The sequence below is a fragment of the Saccoglossus kowalevskii genome, chromosome 15 (assembly GCF_978046115.1).
Source record: "Saccoglossus kowalevskii chromosome 15, keSacKowa6.1, whole genome shotgun sequence".
NCBI classification, from domain to species: domain Eukaryota; kingdom Metazoa; phylum Hemichordata; class Enteropneusta; family Harrimaniidae; genus Saccoglossus; species Saccoglossus kowalevskii.
The window spans coordinates 4308076-4334197 of NC_140655.1; the positions used below are offsets into that span (position 1 = coordinate 4308076).

The 26122-nt window shown below is 33.9% G+C and overlaps 1 protein-coding gene across 1 annotated transcript in view; it reads right to left on the reverse strand.

Annotated features, from left to right (window-relative positions):
• The window catches only part of LOC100370489 (uncharacterized), a 117124-nt gene that overhangs the window by 22123 nt on the left and 68879 nt on the right, over positions 1 to 26122 (reverse strand). The window contains exons 10-24 of the mRNA XM_085508631.1: positions 19006 to 19146; positions 18181 to 18303; positions 17142 to 17264; positions 15863 to 16006; positions 15183 to 15314; positions 14177 to 14305; positions 13779 to 13910; positions 10189 to 10323; positions 8000 to 8134; positions 6783 to 6908; positions 6470 to 6598; positions 5754 to 5882; positions 4124 to 4252; positions 2551 to 2679; positions 125 to 253 (exon numbers count right to left, since the gene is read on the reverse strand). Of these exons, the coding sequence (XP_085364757.1) occupies positions 125 to 253; positions 2551 to 2679; positions 4124 to 4252; positions 5754 to 5882; positions 6470 to 6598; positions 6783 to 6908; positions 8000 to 8134; positions 10189 to 10323; positions 13779 to 13910; positions 14177 to 14305; positions 15183 to 15314; positions 15863 to 16006; positions 17142 to 17264; positions 18181 to 18303; positions 19006 to 19146 (1965 nt within the window). The remainder of the gene's footprint in view (positions 1 to 124; positions 254 to 2550; positions 2680 to 4123; positions 4253 to 5753; positions 5883 to 6469; positions 6599 to 6782; positions 6909 to 7999; positions 8135 to 10188; positions 10324 to 13778; positions 13911 to 14176; positions 14306 to 15182; positions 15315 to 15862; positions 16007 to 17141; positions 17265 to 18180; positions 18304 to 19005; positions 19147 to 26122) is intronic.

Here is a 26122-nt window from a genome sequence, read left to right on the forward strand (position 1 = left end):
ACATCAAAACAATCAGATTTGCAGTTTTCAAGAAGAAGTTGAAAGTAAATAGTTGATGTGGACGATGGACAACAATGACTGTGGATCTAAAAATTATATTCAAATAGATACTGAGAAGACATACCTTCTTGACATGCATGACCAGTAAATCCTGGTGCACAGTAGCATTCACCGGATATGTGGTTGCATCTGGCACCATTGCCGCAGTGACATACACCCTGGCATTCAAAACCGTAGTAGTTATCGGGACAAGCTGGGGAAAGAAAATAATAAAATTTTACATCGACTAGTGTGTGAAGGTTTGTTTATTGACAATCACCATTGGCATGTGAATCTGGTTGTTTGTGAAACAGACACAATTTAACTTTTTTTCTCAGCAACTTGGAGGTAAAAATATGTAAACATGTTTTTTGTTTTCATCCAATTTGTTTGAGCTGGACAACATTTTTATTTCAACGAAGAACTTAATTACAATGTGGCTTTAGTAAATCAGAATATATGTATTTCTGAAACTTAATTACAATGTGGCTTTAGTAAATCAGAATATATGTATTTCTGAAACCTAATTACAATGTGACTTTAGTAAATCAGAATATATGTATTTCTGAAACCTAATTACAATGTGACTTTAGTAAATCAGAATATATGTATTTCTGAAACTTAATTACAATGTGACTTTAGTAAATCAGAATATATGTATTTCTGAAACCTAATTACAATGTGGCATTAGTAAATCAGAATATATGTATTTCTGAAACTTAATTACAATGTGGCTTTAGTAAATCAGAATATATGTATTTCTGAAACTTAATTACAATGTGGCTTTAGTAAATCAGAATATATGTATTTCTGAAACTTAATTACAATGTGGCTTTAGTAAATCAGAATATATGTATTTCTGAAACCTAATTACAATGTGACTTTAGTAAATCAGAATATATGTATTTCTGAAACCTAATTACAATGTGACTTTAGTAAATCAGAATATATGTATTTCTGAAACTTAATTACAATGTGACTTTAGTAAATCAGAATATATGTATTTCTGAAACCTAATTACAATGTGGCATTAGTAAATCAGAATATATGTATTTCTGAAACTTAATTACAATGTGGCTTTAGTAAATCAGAATATATGTATTTCTGAAACTTAATTACAATGTGGCTTTAGTAAATCAGAATATATGTATTTCTGAAACCTAATTACAATGTGACTTTAGTAAATCAGAATATATGTATTTCTGAAACTTAATTACAATGTGACTTTAGTAAATCAGAATATATGTATTTCTGAAACCTAATTACAATGTGACTTTAGTAAATCAGAATATATGTATTTCTGAAACCTAATTACAATGTGGCTTTAGTAAATCAGAATATATGTATTTCTGAAACTTAATTACAATGTGGCTTTAGTAAATCAGAATATATGTATTTCTGAAACTTAATTACAATGTGGCTTTAGTAAATCAGAATATATGTATTTCTGAAACCTAATTACAATGTGACTTTAGTAAATCAGAATATATGTATTTCTGAAACTTAATTACAATGTGACTTTAGTAAATCAGAATATATGTATTTCTGAAACTTAATTACAATGTGGCTTTAGTAAATCAGAATATATGTATTTCTGAAACTTAATTACAATGTGGCTTTAGCAAATCAGAATATATGTATTTCTGAAACCTAATTACAATGTGACTTTAGTAAATCAGAATATATGTATTTCTGAAACTTAATTACAATGTGGCTTTAGTAAATCAGAATATATGTATTTCTGAAACTTAATTACAATGTGGCTTTAGTAAATCAGAATATATGTATTTCTGAAACCTAATTACAATGTGACTTTAGTAAATCAGAATATATGTATTTCTGAAACTTAATTACAATGTGGCTTTAGTAAATCAGAATATATGTATTTCTGAAACTTAATTACAATGTGGCTTTAGTAAATCAGAATATATGTATTTCTGAAACTTAATTACAATGTGACTTTAGTAAATCAGAATATATGTATTTCTGAAACGTAATTACAATTGTGGCTTTAGTAAATCAGAATATATGTATTTCTGAAACTTAATTACAATGTGGCTTTAGTAAATCAGAATATATGTATTTCTGAAACTTAATTACAATGTGGCTTTAGTAAATCAGAATATATGTATTTCTGAAACCTAATTTTTTTAGTAAACTGCACTGAATAATAAACTCATTAGTGGTATGACACCATGAGAATCTAAAATAAATGTTCCTGGTCTGTATGTTCACTACCACATAAAGTGCATCAAATCATTTTTTTCACAACACTATTTTACCACTACCTCAAAATCTGTATTAGAAGGTGCATCCCAGATAGAAGTCACACCCAGTATTTTTGAATAATTGAGAACCAAAAATTCATCATTTCTCAAATGTGTAGATGCTCTAATAGAAGCCGCATCCCCTCTGTTGCATTGTACCATTATAATAGAAGCCGTGGTTTCTAATACAGATTTTACAGTACAAAGTATTATAGTGTTGTCTGTTGATGAATTTGATAAATACCTCTATCACAAATGGTTCCTCTCCAACCAGCAGTACAAGTACAAGATCCACTGATATGATCACAGTCAGCACCATTGGCACAAGCACATGGAGATTTACACATACTTCCATACGTACCATTACTGCATTCTGTGTAATGAACAACAAAAAGAGATGGGTTCAACATTTGTGACCTTTTACAAAATAAAATAAACATTTATGGTCAAAATTTATTTCCATTTGGTTCAAATTTATCAAAAACAAATATTGCATCAAAATTAAGAATATAGCTGCCTCGTCTTGACTGCTAGCCCTGAGAATACACTTCAGAGGGAACCCGATCAGAGAGTACACATCAGAGGTGACCAGATCAGGGAGTACACTTCTGAGGGGACCAAATCAGGGAGTACACTTAATAGGGGACCAGATCAGGGAGTACACTTCAGAGGGGACCAGATAGGAAGTACACTTCAGAGGGAATCAGATAGGGAGTACACTTCAGAGAGGGCCAGACCAGATTTTTTATTTTAACTTTCAATATTTAACTTTATTTTATTACGAACAATATCCCAATTAAGGATACATTTATCAATAAAGATTATTATTATTACTGTAAAATCTGTATTAGAAGCTGCGGCTTCTATTAAAATGATAGAATGCAACAGAGGGGATGCGGCTTCTATTAGAGCATCTACACATATGAGAAATGGTGAATTTTTGATTCTCAATTATTCAAAAATAATGGGTGCGACTTCTATTAGGGATGCGGCTTCTAATACAGATTTTACGGTATTACACTTCCGAGGGGACCAGATCAGGGAGTACACTTCCGAGGGGACAACCAGACCAGGGAATACACTTCCGAGGGGACCAGACCAGGGAATACACTTCCAAGGGGACCAGACCAGGGAATACACTTCCGAGAGGACCACCAAACCAGGGAATACACTTCCGAGGGGACCAGACCAGGGAATACACTTCCGAGGGGACCACCAGACCAGGGAATACACTTTCGAGGGGACCACCAGACCAGGGAATACACTTCCAAGGGGACCAGACCAGGGAGTACACTTCCGAGGGGACCAGACCAGGGAATACACTTCCGAGGGGACCAGACCATGGAATACACTTGAGAGGGAATCAGATTCTGTATAGCTAGATCAGAGGACCATTGACCCAATGTCTAGCTACACTGTATGACATGGATTGGTGTGAACAGCTTTGATGGTATTAGCATGGAATAAGCTCAGTTATTAAGCATTTATTTTAGGGAATGCCCAATGGCTGAGAAGTCATGCTAGGTGATTTAATGGCGCTTATACATGAGTATTGGTATGACTTTTGCTAACAGTGCATGTTGACATAAACAGTTCAGTTTTTACACCTTGCTGTGTATTCTGTGTTAATTATATGCTTTACTTCCTATGTTAGCAACTGCTCGGTACCAGGGTAAGTTCACAATTATTTCAGACAGTTTCTTTGCCCAAACTGACAAGTTTGATGATCAATTTACACAACAGAATCATTGTGGGTGAAGCTCAGTCATTTGTATGTCAAAATAGAAAACTATAACTGAATGTAATCAGCAACTTACTTTGATCGCAGTCCCTTCCTTGCCATCCAGGTGCACATATACATTCACCGGACACTGGATCACATTCTCCAAGATTACGACAGTTACATTTTAGACTGCAGTCCTGACCATACATACCAATACCACAGGCTGTATCAAATACAAATTACATTTTGACATTCAACCTTTCACCTTACATAATTCTGATTGTTTTATTACATCTACATCAAAATGTTTGCAACTTGCAGTCTCTTAATTTTATCTGGCATAAAATAAATGAAAGTAGTTTTTAAAGTTGTTGTTTGTAAAATGGCCATGGGGGTTTTACAAAATCTTGCCACACTCAATCAGGCTCTGTAAAAACCAGAAATAATATTTCATCAATTGTATTTTTACCTTAAAATTGACTAATTTCTAATTGATAAATAAGAAATATGTTATCGATTGTGATTTATTATCTCAAGATAAATATCAATTCACAATATACATAATCATCTAGTGACATTTGACCTTGGTATAATACACCACATTTCTACAGCAGAAAATATACATGAACTAAATTATAACACTATATAATACTACTTTTAAATAGCCAATCGAATTAACAAACATTAATTGATTTAGTTTATAGATATGCCCTATGTAAGTAACAATCTGATTGGACAATTGTTAAAGATATGCCCTATGTAAGTAACAATCTGATTGGACAATTGTTATAGATATGCCCTATGTAAGTAACAATCTGATTGGACAATTGTTATAGATATGCCCTATGTAAGTAACAATCTGATTGGACAATGGTTATAGATATGCCCTATGTAAGTAACAATCTGATTGGACAATTTTATAGAAATGCCCTACGTAAGTAACAATCTGATTGGACAATTGTTATAGATATGCCCTATGTAAGTAACAATCTGATTGGACAATTGTTATAGATATGCCCTATGTAAGTAACAATCTGATTGGACAATTGTTATAGATATGCCCTATGTAAGTAACAATCTGATTGGACAATTGTTATAGATATGCCCTATGTAAGTAACAATCTGATTGGACAATTGTTATAGATATGCCCTATGTAAGTAACAATCTGATTGGACAATTGTTATAGATATGCTCTATGTAAGTAACAATCTGATTGGACAATTGTTATAGATATGCCCTATGTAAGTAACAATCTGATTGGACAATTGTTATTACTCCTACCTGAATTGAACAATGTATGATCTGCTTTAAAAAATCAAATGTTTTAATTTTGAACTTGAATGTTGAAATATCCATGGAAATACCTCCAAAAAAACATTTGCAAATGTGAAATCCCATGCATGAACAGTTTTGAGGCCACTATGGCAATAGTTTGTCATTTTTTATGCTTGCAGGATCTTGAGAAGTTTGGAAAATCATCTATTGGTAGTCATTTGATTGCTATAATCATAAATCATCTATTGGTAGTCATTTGATTGCTATAATCATAAATCATCTATTGGTAGTCATTTGATTGCTATAATCATAAATCATCTATTGGTAGTCATTTGATTGCTATAATCATAAATCATCTATTGGTAGTCATTTGATTGCTATAATCATAAATCAAGCAGTGTTTAATTCATTGTATGAACAGTTTAGATTTGTAGGTTTTCAAACTCACGTTGATTGCAAGTAGTTCCACGCCATCCAATCGCACAGTGACAATCCCCTGTGATAGGATCACAGCTTGCTCCATTTTGACAGTCACATCGCTGACGACACATTAATCCATAATGACTCTCAGGACAACCTACAAATTGAAGATGAACAATGACAAAATAATCGTCGGAAAATATTTATTTTAAATTATTTTTTAACAAATATTGAGATATAAAAGTACTATATTGTCAATATGTTTATTGATACGGTAAACAGAGTACCATTTAACAGCTTATTTTCATACAATTTTCAGTCATTCCAAGGTTTTTCAATACAATACAATACAATTTAGCATCCTGAGAAACATTTCTTCTATTTTATGTATTTAACCCACTGAGTGCCAAAGTCAACTTCAGGCACCATCCACAAAATAGTTTCATTTGTAGTCTGCTTTTTTCTACAGAAAATGTTTACGGAAATTTCAACTTTTTTGATCAAAAATGTCACATTTTTTCTGTTTGGTCCGAAATTAAGATTGAATTTGGTGAAAATTTCAAAAAATTTACAAATTCACCCCATTTTGGTACTCAAAACGGTTGGAAATATAAATTGATTAAAAGTATTTTTTCACATAAAATCACAACATTTATTGGTTACCAATTTGTTTAGGAGAAACACTGACAATAAAATGTGGTCTGAGGTTGTTATGGAAACAAAAGATGGTTATTTTATACTTACTTTCACTACAGTCCTGTGTGAACCATCCTGGCTTGCACTCACATTTACCAGTAACTTTATTACATTTAGCTCCATTTTTACAGTCACAATACTTGTAACAATCTTCACCCCATTTACCTTCAGCACACTCTTTATGGAAAAATTATGAAAAATTTAATTTAGTTTCAAGTATATTCTATCTTCCACTAGAAAGGTAATCTGTATTGACAGAAAATTTACCATAAAGCCAAAACAGAAAGCAGTAGTTTCCTGTTCCAGAAATAAATGATTCTACTAAAATATGAATTGTGTATTAACTATTTGAGCAACATACCTAATTCACAATGATCTCCTCTTGTACCAGGATCACAGAAACATAACCCTGTGGTTGTATCACAAAGACTGCCACTACACAAGCAATTGTGTAAACAATTTCGACCAAAAGTTCCTTCCTCACATGCTGAAAAAATAAAGACAAATATTTTCTGCAAAAATGATTTTTAACCAAAATGAAATGTATTATATTGTTTATTTCAGCAGAAAATATATACAATAATAATAGTAATTCTAGTGAGGATCACAGATGTGGTTCATTTTAACTACTTTAATCTGTGACCCCAAAATTCTATAATTGTGATTTACTAAATACATAACACACTTAACTTGAAGTTATATATATAAAAAAAATAAGATAGTTACTGTAAAATCTGTATTAAAATGGTACAATGCAACAGAGGGGATGCGGCTTCTATTAGAGCATCTACACATATGAGAAATTATGAATTTTTGGTTGTCAATTATTCAAAAAAGAATGGGTGCAGCTTCTATTAAGGATTCAGCTTCTAATACAGACTTTACAGTACAAATTTTTTAACATAACACATTCATTAGTTCATGTGATAAAGTTTTAACATCTTTCTAACTATGTATGTAGAATATAAAAAAAATTATAGTTGAAGATGAATATTATTTTATTTCAGTTTGACCGCTACACCTTAGCAGAGAGTATTTCATCTAGGAGTTGTGATACCACATCTAGTGAGAGGAAATTAATTCAATTGTTTCAAAGAAGTAATTCTCACATACCAGTAAGGCTTCGTAAATATTTATTTCTTACGTTGAATGAAAGAACATGAGCTAACGTTCTGAAATCGTTTTATCTCCGAGTCAGTGACCAGTTATTTAATTTGTGTTTCTGAAGTGTATAATGCCCTGAAATAACCTAATAATAAACTATTATACATCCTACCATATTAGGAATTCTGATGATGGAACGATTACGTACGTAAGCGTCCTCTAATAATAAAATCAAACATAGCAGCCCCCAGGGTTTGACTGAACTGGTACCACAATGTATGCATGAAGAAATTACAGCAAGAGTATCGACAGACGTGCATATTATTTATTTATTTACCTCAACCTTTTTGTGGGTATGGCAACAAAAAAGTATAAATGAGTAAAACCTCAGATTGCACATTGCATATATGTAAGAAAAGTAGACTAGCTTTCAGAATGGTTAAACAATATAAAGGTATTGTCATTGTAACATACGTATTTCACAGGCTTCTCCAGTATATCCAGGTGGACAGTCACGCATACATTCTCCAGTCACATGGTTACAGGCAGACGTGTCTAAACACAGACATTTTTCTTCACAGCCATCCCCAAAATATCCAATATCACAATCTATAAACAAAATATCACACAAATGACACCTTAACTTAACTTGACTTGACAGAAAAACAAGTATTCAAGTCACCCTAACTTGACTGAAAAAGAAGTATTCAAGTCACCCTAACTTGACTGAAAAAGAAGTAACAATAACATGACTAAAAAAGAAATATTCAAGTCACCCTAAATTGATTGAAAAAGAAGTATTCAAGTCACCCTAACTTGACTGAAAAGTATTTCTTTCACCCTAACTTGACTAAAAAGTATTTGTGTCACCCTAACTTGACTAAAAAGTATGTGTCACCCTAACTTGACTGAAAAGTATTTATGTCACCTTAACTTGACTGAAAAGTATTTGTGTCACCCTAACTTGACTGAAAAGTTTGTGTCACCCTAACTTGACTGAAAAGTATTTGTGTTACCCTAACTTGACTGAAAAGTATTTGTGTCACCCTAACTTGACTGAAAAGTATTTGTGTCACCCTAACTTGACTGATGAGAATCAGTATGTTTTTTATTTATTCTGTGTGGTTCTATCTACATCACACTATCAGGGATAAGAAAAACAAATATTTCAATTTGCACTTTTAGTTTTTGTCAATTCAAGTAATATTTACAACATTCTATTCTTACATCTTTACTTAAAACATAGTTGAACTCTGGTGACCTTGCCCTTTGTTATATAATATAATTCCCTTTATCATAGTTTGTTTCAATATAAATATGCATTGTCATAATTAATTTTGAATACAAACAAGTTTTGGGGTTGAACCAACAGTGGGGAATCAGTCTACCGAATGTCCTTAAAAGATGTAAATATTTTACAAAAACATTGGTGCCTTATTTGTTTAATTATTTTAAGGGACATAATTTCCAGCTTTCTTCAAAGTAATTCAGATATTTTAGTATAAAAACAAATGTCTCAGTGAAAAAAAAAAGTGCTGCATTTAGATGTGAATAGATTCATAAAACATGCAAGATAACAGAAAATTTTAGCTGGCTTTAGTCCAAGTATTTTGTACAGGTGTCTGTCAAAAATTAATGATTCACTGAGACAAATATGAACTGCCTCATTGTGTGACTACTGTATTATATGAAAAGTAAAAAAAAAACACCCTTTATGAATAGCTATCATGTTGCAAGCTCTGCTTTGCATGCAAATCAACTTAAATAGTTAGTTGGTGTCCAGTGGAGGGAGAAGTCAACAGTACTGGTGCCTCCTGAGAATCTACATCTTCAAACACTGCAATCTTTGAAGTGCGTTTTTAAACTAGTATTATAAAAACTCTATCATTCTGTTCTAATAGCTGAAACATATTCCTGTGAGTTTTCATTTGTCGAATGAACTGTTTGTCAAATACAGAATACATATATTTTAGAATAATTTTCTTTTTAAAATGTGGATGAAATGTTTTGCTTTTAATGTATTTTTTATGTATTGTTTTTGATTTGATAACTTTGAACTAAACAGATTTTCTATTAGCTTCAGATCTTGATCAAAGTTAGGCACCCAGTTCATAGGAGTGCTTATATTGATTTTCTGACATCTTGTTTTCTGTAAAGATTTTATTGGTAGGTTTGCAAATGTGTATCAGACTGTGCAATCTCTCCATGAGTTGGTTTTGAAACCCAGTATGGGATTCTGAGATACATTACCAAGGATATTATTACAAGATAAATCATTTGCTTCATTGAACACATACAACAATGCATATTTCCACTGAGATCGGTGACCTTTGATGTGTATCACCAGTGATCAGTCAAGTAGAAACAGTCAAAATATTTTATCAGATTTTCTCAATTTTTGCATGATATTTTCATACAGGACATCTGTTGTTCAAACTCAGGGAAGACTTTATACTGATGAATAAGGTGACCAAGTTTGATAAAGTTTGGAATAGAATTAGTAAAGTTATTATGCACACAATAACAATTATTAACGACGACGACAACAACAACAACGACGACGACGACAACAACGCCGAACAAAATTTTTCCCTTAATATACCTTTCCCTTCCATCTTTGATGGTACGGACAAGGTAATAATTTGATTATAAACTGTTAATACCTTGGCTACATCTTGTTCCCTGATATCCAGGTTTACATATACAAGTACCATGTACAGGATGACAACCAGTAGAGTGTCTACGATCACATTCACACTCATCAGAACATTGTCTACCATATGTATACTCAGGACATTCTGCAGTGAAAAACAAAATAAATCTTAACTATTAAAATGAAACAAACAGCCTGTTGACAGATGAAAATAACATTTCTCACCAAAAATAACTAAAAAATATTAAACTTATCTTCACAAAATGAACAAATCTGTCAGCGGCCAATCCAATGTGTCTACATATTTCACATCAAAGCAAAGAGTTAATCATTTTAAAGAAGAAGTCAAAAATCCATCCAAGTATCAAAGCAATCAGACTTTTCATTTTCAAGATGAAGTTGAAAATGTAGTCGTTGCTGATGGATAACGGCAGACAATCAGCCATATGAAAGCTCCATTCTATCACCTACATTGTAAGCAAAGCTTTTATAGCTCTGGCAATCTGTGCAACCTACATCCAAAATACAAAGCCATAGAAACACCACCTCAAAGAAGCTGACATTTATTGTGTTGCATTGTGGGTAGACATGTTTGAACATACATGTACAAGTTTTTCAAATTTGTAGAAGCTGAATCAAGTACCATATTTGCTTATTAAAAATGAACACATAAACCAACAAGCAGCCTCTCGGCTGAGATAGCTCCGCTGTTAGCAAGGCACATTCAATTAAAGAACTGAAGATATCATTAGAAAATGAACAATATGTATAAGTATGTATAGCAATTGGACTTGTTGTTTTCAACAATAATTCTAAAATATCACTTTTTACCAAAAATGACATAAATATTCCTCAAAATTAGATAATTGAAGACATCGTCACAAAATGAACAAATCTGAGAGAGGTCCACATGTAGTACCTATATATGTAATATCAAAGCAATCGGACTTTTGGTTTTTAACAAGAAGTTGAAAATATCACTTTTTACCAAAAATGACAAAAATATTCACCAAAATTAAGAAATTTAAGATATCATCACGAAATGAACAAATCTCAGAAAGATCCACATGTAGCATTTATATATGTAATATCAAAGCAATTGAACAAGAAGTCAAAAATATCACTATTTACCAAAAATGACACAAATATTCACCAAAATTAGGGAATTGAGGATATCATCACAAAATGAACAAATCTGAGAGAGGTCCACATGTAGTATCTGTATATGCAATATCAAAGCAATTGGACTTGCGGTTTTTAACAAGAAGTCGAAAATATCACTTTATACCAAAAATTACAAAAATATTCACCAAAATTAGAGAATTGAAGATATCATCCTGAAATGAACAAATCTGAGAAAGGTTCACATGTAGCATATATATATGCAATATCAAAGCAATTGGACTTGCAGTTTTTAACAAGAAGTCGAAAATATCACTTTTTACTAAAAATTACAAAAATATTCACCAAAATTAGAGAATTGAAGATATCATCATGAAATGAACAAATCTAAGAGAGGTCTACCCCAGGTACATACACACCAAGTATCACAGCATTCAGGCTTGTAGTTTTCAAGAAGAAGTCGAAAAAGTAAAACATTGACACGGACGACGACGACGACGGGCGACAGACGCCGACGGACAATCACTCATATGATAAGCTCCGCTCGACAAAGTCGACAGCGGAGCTAAAAATATATTATTGTATAATGGATTATCAACCCTCTCACTACCATAACTTCTCGCCCAATTTTTTTTGTAACATTCTTCATTATTTCTGGAAAGGAGGCCTAGTTTTAGAGCTAACAGACAAATTTTAGTTAATTTTTACTAATTTTAGTCAAAATATGTACGATATTTATTTTGTCCAATTCTTCTGAAGGAAGGTGCACTATATACAAGACTTCTTTGTGAATTTGCATCAAAAAGAGGGAGTTGGGGGTATATACCGTATTACCCCGGGCACGCACCCCTCCCTGGGCAAGCGCCCACCCCCCTGTTTTCACAAAAGTTACATGTTGGGGACATCCTTGGTTAAACGCCCAGGGTGATTTTTAGCCAAGAATTATGTCAACAATAAAATTTTATTTGTCAAAAACGAACACGTTTGATTTATTTAAATAGTGTGTTTGTTACGGTAGTTCTTTTTTTGAAGTGTGTGGTGGCCCTGAAAAGGGCAGTTTTGTTTGTGTTTTTACATAAAAACTCATTGGAAGAACATCGCCAGGCGATGGACGCGGGGCTCTTTGGCAACGACCAAAAACATATCCGTGTCCAGCCATTGGTTGGCCACGTAGAGATCAAAATACGCGTTCTATTTTTACGCGTTAAGTTTGGCTCTTCCGTTTCACCCCTCCGGAATGTTCTACTTTCGCAGCCTGATCGCAGGTTTTTCGAAAAACGTTGAAAAAACACAAGAATTAGTGGAAATGTTTCTATTTGGGGCGGATTATTGATAGAGGATAATGTCTTTATTACAAAAATGCTGAAAAACCGTGAGTTTTTGCCTTAGTTATTTTTTTTATCGGCGAAAAACTTCGAACTCGGCAAATTTGGTTGCACAACTTCCCTCTATCATATACACCCAGCGACATCGATGCCAGCTGACTGTGAACGTGAGCTAGCACTTTTGAGACATTGCTACTTTCTTTCCATCCCTCATCACAGCTATGGCATTACGGTCATGTGGATTATTTTTCTGTCATTGAAGAAAAAAACATTTTGCCGACCTTCCATTACGTCCATAATGATAACCATAATGAGGCATGCCGACGATGGGAACTTGTTGCATCATAATTTTGTCACGTGTGTGGGTGCGTGAATAAATCATGTTAATGAGGTCGACCAGAGTTTATTTTCAGTCTGTTTTTTTATGTATCGCCATTTGGATATGTTTATGTATTCACAATAGTTTATAAACATTTCACATCAGTAATAAAAGGTTTTTTTGTTTCATAACCCTGTCTGCTATTCTTCAGTAATTACGATGCGATGTATCAATACGTGCGTGAACAAAATTATGCTAATGAGGTCATCGCCTTCTTGGATTACAAGCGGTAGTTTTTCCCGGCCGTTTCGACTTGCACTGATCACGGTTACTAAAAATGTAACCGTGCATTGATTACAATATTTACCATAGTTTGTAGTCAATTTCAGTGAGTAATACAACTTCATTCGCTGACATAAAACAAGTTTTATTTTTGAAATTTGACCCTGTGTCTTAGTGTTCCCACAGTTCTTAACCGAGTGCTCACGTTTATTGAAACCTCGCATAAATCAAGAAATAAGTACGTGTACAAAGTGTACGAAAGCATTCCTTTATTTGACCTTATCATATGATCACAAAAACAACTTTTTAAAATCTTTTTTGGGGTGGTCCTCGGGTAAGCGCCCACCCCCAATTTTTCCCGATTTTGTACGTTCAGGCCCCTGGGCGCGTGCCCGGGGTAATACGGTATATATTATTATAAAATAATAAAGCATTAGTAATAGAGCAAAACAGTATGCATAATTACAATGGTAAATCCAGGAAATGTTTATTGGGATTGTAGAAAGATGAAAATTGAGAATTTTGTGTTGCATAGCATTACATGTGACTTACGTATATTGCAATTTATTCCAAAAAATCCAGGATCGCAGTCACATGTACCATAATCACGATCACATGTCCTGCCCTGTCCTGGACATTGACATCTCTTCTCACAGCTGGAACCCCACAGACCCTTAGCACAGCCTGAAACATAATAATTTCATAAAAATTAATTTAAAGATGATACTGATTAGGTCAGGTGGCTAGATCATGAAGTTATGTTTGTGAAGTGCGAGTTTAAATAAGGCAAAACAAAGTTTCCAGTTTCAATTGTTTTCTAAAATCTACATGCACAAATAAATTTGTATTTTTCATTTTTTTTTTAATTCTGGCAAAAAGAAAATTATAAAAGATGTATTGTGCATGGTAGTTGTTATGTTTAACAAAGTCATGGTCAAAGTTCAACTTACCATCTTCACAGTTGATCCCAAATACATGAGGTGGACAGGTACATCGTCCAGTAATCGTGTTACAGGTTCCACCATTCAGACAGCTACATATCTCATTACATGCTTTACCATACGTGCCTTCAGGACAAGCTGCAATTAAAGTAAATAATGTCAAAAAGTTCACTGACCTCTAGGAAGACCAACTCCAAAAGTATATGTAACTTGGGATCGAAGCATGCATAATGAGATGACTCAGATATGTACTCAGAATGACAGATGACAGAATCCTTAAGACTGCCCTGAAATGAACACCTCCGAAAACAAGAAACCATGGAAGACAGACAACCTGTTGTAGGAGTGTTATAGCTGAACTGGAGGAGATGCATCTCATATTTGAAATCTATTATTGTATTTTATGTGTAGTTTAATTGTAATTATTTTAAAAGAGCTTTAATACAGCAATTACCAAAACTGAAATGTCAGATTTCATTAAGGATGTAATAAAGCATCATTCTATTCTATTTATTCTATTCTATTCTATTCTATTCTATTCTATTCTATTCTATTCTATTCTATTCTATTCTATTCTATTCTATTCTATTCTATTCTATTCTATTCTATTCTATTCTATTCATAGGGTGAAGCACAGACAAGATATTATTGCAGCCTTCAATGTCTTACTGGGAATGCAAAGGATTTAACTGAAATAATCTTTCTAGCTTTGGAAGTCAAGTTAATCTATACTTTGGAAGAAATCAATAATATGACCCAGAGATATAAAGATAAATGAACTTGTGTCAAAATATTAAAGAACTACTTTAAATGCATGCTGGGTAATTAGAAACCAATCCTGTCCTGTATGAAAAAAAGTCAAACATGTATAAGTGAATGTATGCAGAATAGACTGACTAGTGACGGAATAATTGGTCTTCTTAGAAAATAATTGCCATTAGTCACAATTTTAAACTGATAATATTTATTTTTACAGTAAAACAGCAGAATGTAAATTCAAAAAATGGTTACTTACTTTCATTACACAACAATCCAGTCCATCCAGCAGGACATTCACAACCATCAAAATCTAAATTACACGCACCGCCATTTATACAGGAATCACAGTTGTATTCACAATTTGAACCAAAGAAACCTTTTTGACATTCTAGAAATGGAAAGGGAATCAAAGAATTAGTAAATAAAAGAATGATTCACACTCGGTCGAAATTCAAATCAGAGATGATATTTGTTGATAAAAGTGGATTTTTGCAGTCACTAAGAAACATGCATATTTAATACAAATGAAAAAAACCTCATACTGTAATTAATAAATTGAAGTTAATATAAGAATTTATTGAAAAACAAGAAGAAACAAAAACAACAACACTGACAACAAAATTTCTTCTGCTACTGTAACTTTCTTCCATTACAGCCATAGATAATACTATGATGGCTATACCAAAATAAATGATCCAGCAAAAACATGTGGAGTATAGGAGATTCCTTTTATTTTAAATATCTAGAAAAAGTTTGATTTTCATGATTTCGAAAGTTACCTTGTAAACCATTCGCTGCATTCAAAGAAAAAATCAACAAATATCAGTACTATGCATAAAAACAAATACTATAACTTTATTTATTTGCCACTGAGGGCGCTATGTTTTCAGTAATTCACTAGCAATGGACAAACTAGAAAAAAATGTTAAAACTTACTCTCAACTGAAGTTATTCCATTCAATGCTTGGCGACCATGGTTTAAATAATCTAATGATACAACAGCTTTTGGTGTTCCATGAAACCTTACAGTGGGTGCCACAGGTGGTGGTCTAGTGTTCAATCCTGGCGAACCACCACCCCCTAATATACATATAAATAATACAAATATTGTAATATATACTATTGTTATACATCCGTCACTGAAAACAATATAATTCATTCATCCATAAAAACACTTAAATGTGTAAAAACGTGCTGTGAACACTAGCTCTCAAAAGTCTTTATTTGAAAAATGCGTGTCATGTTTACATCACATTTGAACACTCCAGACACAGGAGTGTTTTGGTGTATGGCAGATATAGAATCCTGTTACACAAACGTTTGCACAGATTGAGACATTTTTTGTTGCCATTTTATGCAGTTATCCTTCTTCAAATTATTATTATAAGCAGAAAAAAGATGTATATTACTAAAGTTATGACGAGAATACCAAAAAGTATGAACTCATGCGTTAGTTGGCACTACTTTCAATTGAGAACCAGTATGTAGTTTACTATTATATGTAAATGAATCAGAATGCAATTTGTACATGTTATTGACCCATAAAAGGGATTTACGTAACACTTGTACGCTGTAACAACATAACCCTTGATGGGCTACAGAAAAACTTGCCAAATTTGCACAACTGCTTTGTTAAAATACGGCAATTCAGACAGAGTAAAAACAAAATTAAAGATTTCAACACATTGCCCTCTGAAGTTCAATTTATTGAAATTATGAAGAAGTGCTCTATCGATGTTGCACAATTTATCCAGTCAGGTATGAAAATCAGAGATGAATTATACATGTAACAGCTCCACCAACCTAAGTAGTATTAGTGCTTTATAGTAGCTTTTATTTGTCCTTTAAGTAATACATTTTTGTTTATACGTAGTTTCTAGTTAAATCCTGTTCTTATTTGTTCGTAAACTTTTTGTTTTTTTCTTTTGTGTATACCACCATAAAAACAATTTCTGTAGTATGTTTTTCGTTAAAATTATTATATTATTAATAGTTTTGGGTCTCGGTTTTAGTTAACATCATCAGTAAACTAATAAATTTTAGATGCTCGTTGTAATGACAGGAAATTTGTTGATTTGTTACATTCAAGTTGGCCCAATGAATAAGACTGAAATGCTGTGAAAGTATTGAAACACATGATGGGCCATGCTGGCATATATTATCACTAATGTAATTAAGTAACATTTATTTGAACCCTCAATTCTGTGATACTTACATATGCAGCCTCTGCCATTGACATCAAGGTCATGACCGTTATGACATTCACATGCATAAGAGCCAACTGAATTAACACATAATTGTTCACAGCCACCTTTATCAGACAGGCATTCATCAACATCTGTTGAATAAAAAAAACTTTCTCTTAGACATGACCTCTAAAGGTCACACATCCTCATACTTTCTGACCCCTAAAAGGTCTGCACACATCCTGGTACCTTTTGACCCTAAAGGTCACACATCCTCGTACTTTCTGACCCCTAAAAGGTCTGCACACATCCTGGTACCTTTTGACCCTAAAGGTCACACATCCTGGTACTTTCTGACCCCTGAGGGTCACACATCCTGGTACTTTCTGACCCTAAAGGTCACACATCCTGGTACTTTTTGACCCCTGAGGGTCACACATCCTGGTACTTTCTGACCCTAAAGGTCACACATCCTGGTACTTTCTGACCCCTAAAGGTCACACATACTGGTACATTCTGACCCTTAAAGGTCACACATCATGGTACTTTCTGACCCCCAAAAGGTCTGCACACATCCTGGTACTTTCTGACCCTTAAGGTCACACATCCTGGTACTTTCTGACCCCTGAGGGTCACACATCCTGGTACGTTCTGACCCTTAAGGTCACACATCCTGGTACTTTCAATTTCAAATAACAACATTTTGAGAGAGTGAGAGTACCATATTTGCTATATTTGTATAGAAAATGTACAATTCTTTTAATCTCCTTTGCAACATTGCAATATTCCAAGAAACATTAATTGCCAGCAGTGCTTGTTTTGACTTTGCCCTTAAGCATTAGAAAATATAAACACTGAAATCCCACTACATTTGACAAGGGTGCTAGAATTTGAAATAAAATTCATACAATTATTTCAGTTGAAATTTGAGTTGTTTCAGCCTGTTAGAAACAAAAAATCAAAACAAAACACCACTAGCAATGTATCTCGGAATATTGCAAGATTGATAAAAAGCGTTTTTTCTAATCAGTTTATTTAGTTGCCCGCAGTGGGTGTAATCATACGTACCTTCACACTGACATGAATCTGATTTGAGTCGGAATCCATTACTACAACCACACTCATATGATCCAGCATTATTATTACATATTTGTTCACAACACGCCTCTTCCATAGTACATTCGTTTATATCTAGGTGCAACAAAATATTATAGCTTTGACTTCAAGAAACTGCTAATCCGGTTTTTAAAATGACAGTGTGTAAGAAATAAAATGATACAGTTCTTTTAAATTCACAATGAAACCTCCCCACCCAATTTATTTTCCCTGATAGCAATGTATATAAGTAGAGAAACCATACACTTGTTGGTTTTTTGTTGCCACTAATAATTTTTACAATAATTATGTTAACTGTTATAAGGTCTCATTTCCACTTTGTATAGTCCTCAGAAAAGCTCTCACTGACCAGTGTAGATATCATAAGTGTTTGAGGTTTTGTACAGTTCATAGACGTTTCTCCTAAAATAAAATAGGTCAAGCAAACACTCAAAAAAATAAAAAAGTGATTTTTCTTACCGATATTTACTATATCTGGCAGCCATCTTGAATTCTGCTTGAAACTAAATAGATTTTCAGAATGTATTCAAGATGGCTGCCTCCATATTAGTTTATTGCAACACGTAAAATTCCTCAGAAAGAATTAAATAAATTTAATTTATAATATTACTAAGTATAAGGCATGTACTTCAAAACTGTGAGGCAACAGAGATTACTTTAACTCAAGTACAGTTGTGCATTTGTTTATTCAAAAAACACTAGAGAGAAGATAACACTTGACAAACTTAAAACAAAAGTATAATATTTTTCAATTGCAGAGGGCAGTATAACACCTACCTTCACATCCTTTTCCATCACCTGTGAGTCGATAGCCAGAGTTACAACTGCAAATAATATTCCCATTTTGGAAATCACATGATCCTCCACATCCACCGTTATCAGTTCCACACGGATCCTCTACAATTTCAATGTTTATTTCTAATTTGAAAAAAAGACAATATATTGATATATTATTATTTTAATAATATTATAGTTCTTCTATTAGAAGCTCATATCCAATAAAATAGCATATAAACCAAAAACTACATTTCTTGTATACTAAATCATTACAATATGACTGTATTTTCCCCTTGGAAACACACCTGTAATGTTGCACTTAATAAATACATGTATGTACTATAGATTGACAATCACCAATATACAAATGAATAAGATAATTTTAGATAGGTTTATCTACATGTGATGTGCTGTATCTACACTGTAATGTGCTGTATCTTCCAAAAAACTATCAATTAGTAGTACGTTCACATGTACAATACAATGAAATATAAAACACAATCAAAGAAACCTCAGAAAAAACTCTTGTGTATATTGGAGGTACATAAAGTAGAAATGTTTAAAATTCATTAAAAATAACCTTTTAAACAAGAACCCTGTCTGCTAACTCTGCTCTCAGAGATGCACTATGTGAAAATAATCTGATCCACAGTATTAACATAGAAAAATTCCAATTTTCCATATGCAATAGAAACAGTCCTCCTCAAACCAACAAAATATCCTTAAAATTATTTTAAACTACCAATCCCGGTATGAATATCATTTTGAGCATTCAAAGGCCAGCAATGTGTAAACATCCTTGTGTGATATACAGTGAAAATGTTGACATGTGGTCTTCACATAATCACAGTAGCAAAACATGAGATAATTTTAACCCAGTGTAGGAAAACATGTGTGACCAGATTAACCTCAACCTAGGTTAGTTTAGCTTAAAGTCAGAGGGTTGCATGGTCAAACCCAAAATGAGATGTTTTACAAGGTCTCAAAATTAAACACAACATACATAGGTTTAGCCCACTGATATCTAGCCTTCCATTTCTCAGCAAGTGTACAGATAAAGCTAAGTTATAGATATCTACTACTTCAGGTGTTATTTGAAACAGATTGCAGACAAGTGGCGTCATAGTTACAGACAGTCATACCATGGTTCTTTTCAGCTATATTTGTTAAATAATATGCAGAGAAAGTGACTGATCATTTAATTGATGACTTGAATTGTTGTGTTGTTGACTTACTCGGTCATTGACCATTAAGTGCTTGTTAATGTGTTTTTAATCGGTAAACAACCAACTATACAACTATTGAAGTGGCCTTGACTTGTTGTAAACAATATCGTCACCTTGTCTCACTTTTAATAAAATTATGGCGACTATTATTATAAAAGGTTTTAAATTGTCACTTTGGGTACTATTTTTTTAACCCAAAATGTCTTTTTTAGTATTTTACTATAAATTTTTTTTTGATTTTTGATACTTTCAGGACAAATTGACAACATTTTTAACTGGCTACAGGTTTTGATTAAAATCTTGGAAAAAATAAGAAAAAAATTTATCTTGGTTTGATTTTAAGAAACATGACAAAAGACAAGTTGTTGATGGTCGGATAATTGAGCAACTTTTTTTTCAAGACCACCTGCACCTGCAAAATGTTTATAAATTCTATTATCTACGGGCGACAAAAGTTTACTTTGCCATACCAGAATAACCAAACCACAAATTTTAAAATTGTTGTCAAATGCAAGCACACTCAGTATACAGTCACTATATCAAGATGCTAACATCAATCAAGTTGACTCAGCTCCAATTCTGACAATATTTACTGTTTGTTTTTACGAGACACCACTTTTCAACTTTTGTCATTTTTGTCTACGTGACAAAAGTAAGTTCTGAGTGAAATATCACACTATGTCTATGAACAAAGGCAGCCATATTGCTAATATTAGTTTAGCTGAAGTGTTCATATGTCTCCACTGCCACCTTAACATAGAGTATATGGTCACTTGTTGTCATAACAACCAGGCACCTGTTGTTAAATTTTTTCTAGCACTTCATAAATCAAAGCAATATAAACAGATAATCATTCAGCAAACAGCAAAGAAGACAAGGCTTGTCTGGTATTTACACAGGCATTTCTCTGCTTTAAAAATCAGGGTCATTTGTCCCAAACATAAGACAGATGATATATGTATTGAGAATGTATTGAATTCACAAATGTTTTACTCCATGCCAACACTGGTGAAATGTACAAATTAAAATTTAAAATTCATATTTTAGAAGCCCAAAACAACAAAAAGCATTTTGTTTAGGTTGGGCAGGGGTGGGGTCAAAGGGTTATTTGTCTAGGTTGCTAGGTTGCCAACATCAACTTTTAATTCTCATACTTTAAAAATTATGTTTTTTGTTTGTTTTGTTTTTAATTTTAGGTTGTTAAAAATATATCATACGTTCAGGGGGTTGGTGATCCTACAATAATATTTTCCCTGCCAAAAATAAATATTGTCGTATTTAGTAAAAAGAATTTTCTGGATTTCAGGATTTTATGATTTTGCTAAAGTCACTGAAATCTGTGCATACCCCACAGAAATTTTTTACTACAAAATTTCACCCATGAAAATCTGTCTCCTTGAAGCTGTTTACAATACACACAACACTTGTAATGCAATGCATAGGTATCTGATGACTGTGAAAAAGCTGATATCATATGGATAGTGTAAGTTGTGATATGCTAGACAGAGGCTCCATGTGGTGATCAAAAACCGTATGGGTGGTCTTTCTTTATCAGTAACAGACACAATATATAGTTTTAAACCCCTTCATGCTATTCTATTCTGATATTCTAGTTTAATTTTATTTTATTGTATTTATTGTATTTAATTCTATTTTAAACTATTTTACTTAATTATTATATCTTTTAATCTTTAAAGTATTAGTTTGTGCAAATTCTTGGATCACTTCTGAGTTGAAGCAGGGGAGTCGTCAGCTGTGCATGCGTCAGATGGCCATAGCGTGTCATTGTTTACAAACAAGCGTCTACCCATGAGCCTTTGTGTTTTAGCGTGTGTTGTTATTATCGCTTGGGACTCAATTACCGACGACCCTCCCGCTTTAACATATCATGAGCAACTTAACTGATTACTATGCACTGTTTCCATCAAAAAATCAAAATCAAAATGGTGGTGTAAGACCTATAGTGAAATAATGACCTATATTTCAAGTCACATGACATTGATGGCTATTTCTGGATTAAATCACTCCACTTTGCAGCTAATTGACACAAAACATAAACACAGGACCCAAGTTTTTAAACAAAGTGTCCACTTTAATCATAAGGTATCCATTAACAGGAAAGGAATATGACGCCTATTTGTAATTCTGAACCAACAACTCAAGGCTGCATACCCCTAGTATAATCAGATTTAAATGGTAATTAATTAAGAAAATTAAAATTGACACAAATAAGTACATATATTGTAGTCAATAGTCAGGATTTTGATTTTGTTATTATTTAGCTAACATACACATACATACATATATAGTATACACACCTGTAATGCATCTACAGAGCCAATCATTGAGCTCACAGACGTACACACCTGTAATACATCTACAGAGCCAATCATTGAGCGCACATAGACATACACACCTGTAATTCATCTACAGAGCCAATCATTGAGCTCACATAGATGTACACACCTGTAATTCATCTACAGAGTCAATCATTGAGCTCACATAGACGTACACACAGATAATTAGTCTACAGAGCCAATCATTGAGCTCACATAGATGTACACACTTGTAATACATCTACAAAGCCAATCATTGAGCTCACATAGATGTACCCACCTGTAATACATTAACAGACCCAATCATTGATCTCACATAGATGTACACACTGGCAATTCATCTACAGAGCCAATCATTAAGCTCACATAGATGTACACACCTGTAATACATCTACAGAGCCAATCATTGAGCGCACATAGACGTACACACCTGTAATTCATCTACAGAGCCAATCATTGAGCTCACATAGATGTACACACTTGTAATACATCTACAAAGCCAATCATTGAGCTCACATAGATGTACCCACCTGTAATACATTAACAGAGCCAATCATTGAGCGCACATAGACATACACACCTGCAATTCATCTACAGAGCCAATCATTGAGCTCACATAGATGTACACACTGGCAATTCATCTACAGAGCCAATCATTGAGCTCACATAGATGTACACACCTGTAATTCATCTACAGAGCCAATCATTGAGTTCACATAAATGTACACACCTGTAATACATCTACAGAGCCAATCATTGAGCTCACACAGATGTACACACCTGTAATTCATCTACAGAGCCAATCATTGAGCTCACATAGATGCACACACCTGTAATTTATCTACAGAGCCAATCATTGAGCTCACATAGATGTACACACTTGTAATGCACCTACAGAGCCAATCATTGAGCTCACATAGATGTAGATGTAGACACCTGTAATTCATCTACAGAGCCAATCATTGAGCTCACATAGATGTACACACCTGTAATGCATTAACAGAGCCAATCATTGAGCTCACACAGACGTACACACTGGTAATTCATCTACAGAGCCAATCATTGAGCTCACATAGATGTACACAGCTGTAATGCATTAACAGAGCCAATCATTGAGCTCACATAGATGTACACACCTGTAATGCATTAACAGAGCCAATCATTGATCTCACATAGATGTACACACTGGCAATTCATCTACAGAGCCAATCATTGAGCTCACATAGATGTACACACCTGTAATTCATCTACAGAGCCAATCATTGAGCTCACATAGACGTACACACCTGTAATACATCTACAGAGCCAATCATTGAGCGCATATAGACGTACACACCTGTAATTCATCTACAGAGCCAATCATTGAGCTCACATAAATGTACACACCTGTAATTCATCTACAGAGTCAATCATTGAGCTCACATAGACGTACACACAGATAATTAGTCTACAGGGCCAATCATTGAGCTCACATAGATGTACACACTTGTAATACATCTACAATACCAATCATTGAGCTCACATAGATGTAGATGTAGACACCTGTAATTCATCTACAGAGCCAATCATTGAGCTCACATAGATGTACACACCTGTAATGCATTAACAGAGCCAATCATTGAGCTCAGACAGATGTACACACTGGTAATTCATCTACAAAGCCAATCATTGAGCTCACATAGATGTACACAGCTGTAATGCATTAACAGAGCCAATCATTGAGCTCACATAGATGTACACACCTGTAATGCATTAACAGAGCCAATCATTGATCTCACATAGATGTACACACTGGCAATTCATCTACAGAGCCAATCATTGAGCTCACATAGATGTACACACCTGTAATTCATCTACAGAGCCAATCATTGAGCTCACATAGACGTACACACCTGTAATACATCTACAGAGCCAATCATTGAGCGCACATAGACGTACACACCTGTAATTCATCTACAGAGCCAATCATTGAGCTCACATAGATGTACACACCTGTAATTCATCTACAGAGTCAATCATTGAGCTCACATAGATGTACCCACAGATAATTAGTCTACAGGGCCAATCATTGAGCTCACATAGATGTACACACTTGTAATACATCTACAAAGCCAATCATTGAGCTCACATAGATGTACCCACCTGTAATACATTAACAGAGCCAATCATTGAGCGCACATAGACGTACACACCTGTAATTCATCTACAGAGCCAATCATTGAGCTCACATAGATGTACACACTGGCAATTCATCTACAGAGCCAATCATTGAGCTCACATAGATGTACACACCTGTAATTCATCTACAGAGCCAATCATTGAGTTCACATAGATGTACACACCTGTAATACATCTACAGAGCCAATCATTGAGCTCACATAGATGCACACACCTGTAATTTATCTACAGAGCCAATCATTGAGCTCACATAGATGTACACACTTGTAATGCACCTACAGAGCCAATCATTGAGCTCACATAGATGTACACACCTGGAATACATCTACAACGCCAATCATTGAGCTCACATAGATGTACACACAGATAATTAGTCTACAGAGCCAATCATTGAGCTCACATAGATGTAGACACCTGTAATCCATCTACAGAGCCAATCATTGAGCTCACATAGATGTACACACCTGTAATGCATTAACAGAGCCAATCATTGAGCTCACATAGATGTAGATGTAGACACCTGTAATTCATCTACAGAGCCAATCATTGAGCTCACATAGATGTACACACCTGTAATGCATTAACAGAGCCAATCATTGAGCTCACACAGACGTACACACTGGTAATTCATCTACAGAGCCAATCATTGAGCTCACATAGATGTACACAGCTGTAATGCATTAACAGAGCCAATCATTGAGCTCACATAGATGTACACACCTGTAATGCATTAACAGAGCCAATCATTGATCTCACATAGATGTACACACTGGCAATTCATCTACAGAGCCAATCATTGAGCTCACATAGATGTACACACCTGTAATTCATCTACAGAGCCAATCATTGAGCTCACATAGACGTACACACCTGTAATACATCTACAGAGCCAATCATTGAGCGCATATAGACGTACACACCTGTAATTCATCTACAGAGCCAATCATTGAGCTCACATAAATGTACACACCTGTAATTCATCTACAGAGTCAATCATTGAGCTCACATAGACGTACACACAGATAATTAGTCTACAGGGCCAATCATTGAGCTCACATAGATGTACACACTTGTAATACATCTACAATACCAATCATTGAGCTCACATAGATGTAGATGTAGACACCTGTAATTCATCTACAGAGCCAATCATTGAGCTCACATAGATGTACACACCTGTAATGCATTAACAGAGCCAATCATTGAGCTCAGACAGATGTACACACTGGTAATTCATCTACAAAGCCAATCATTGAGCTCACATAGATGTACACAGCTGTAATGCATTAACAGAGCCAATCATTGAGCTCACATAGATGTACACACCTGTAATGCATTAACAGAGCCAATCATTGATCTCACATAGATGTACACACT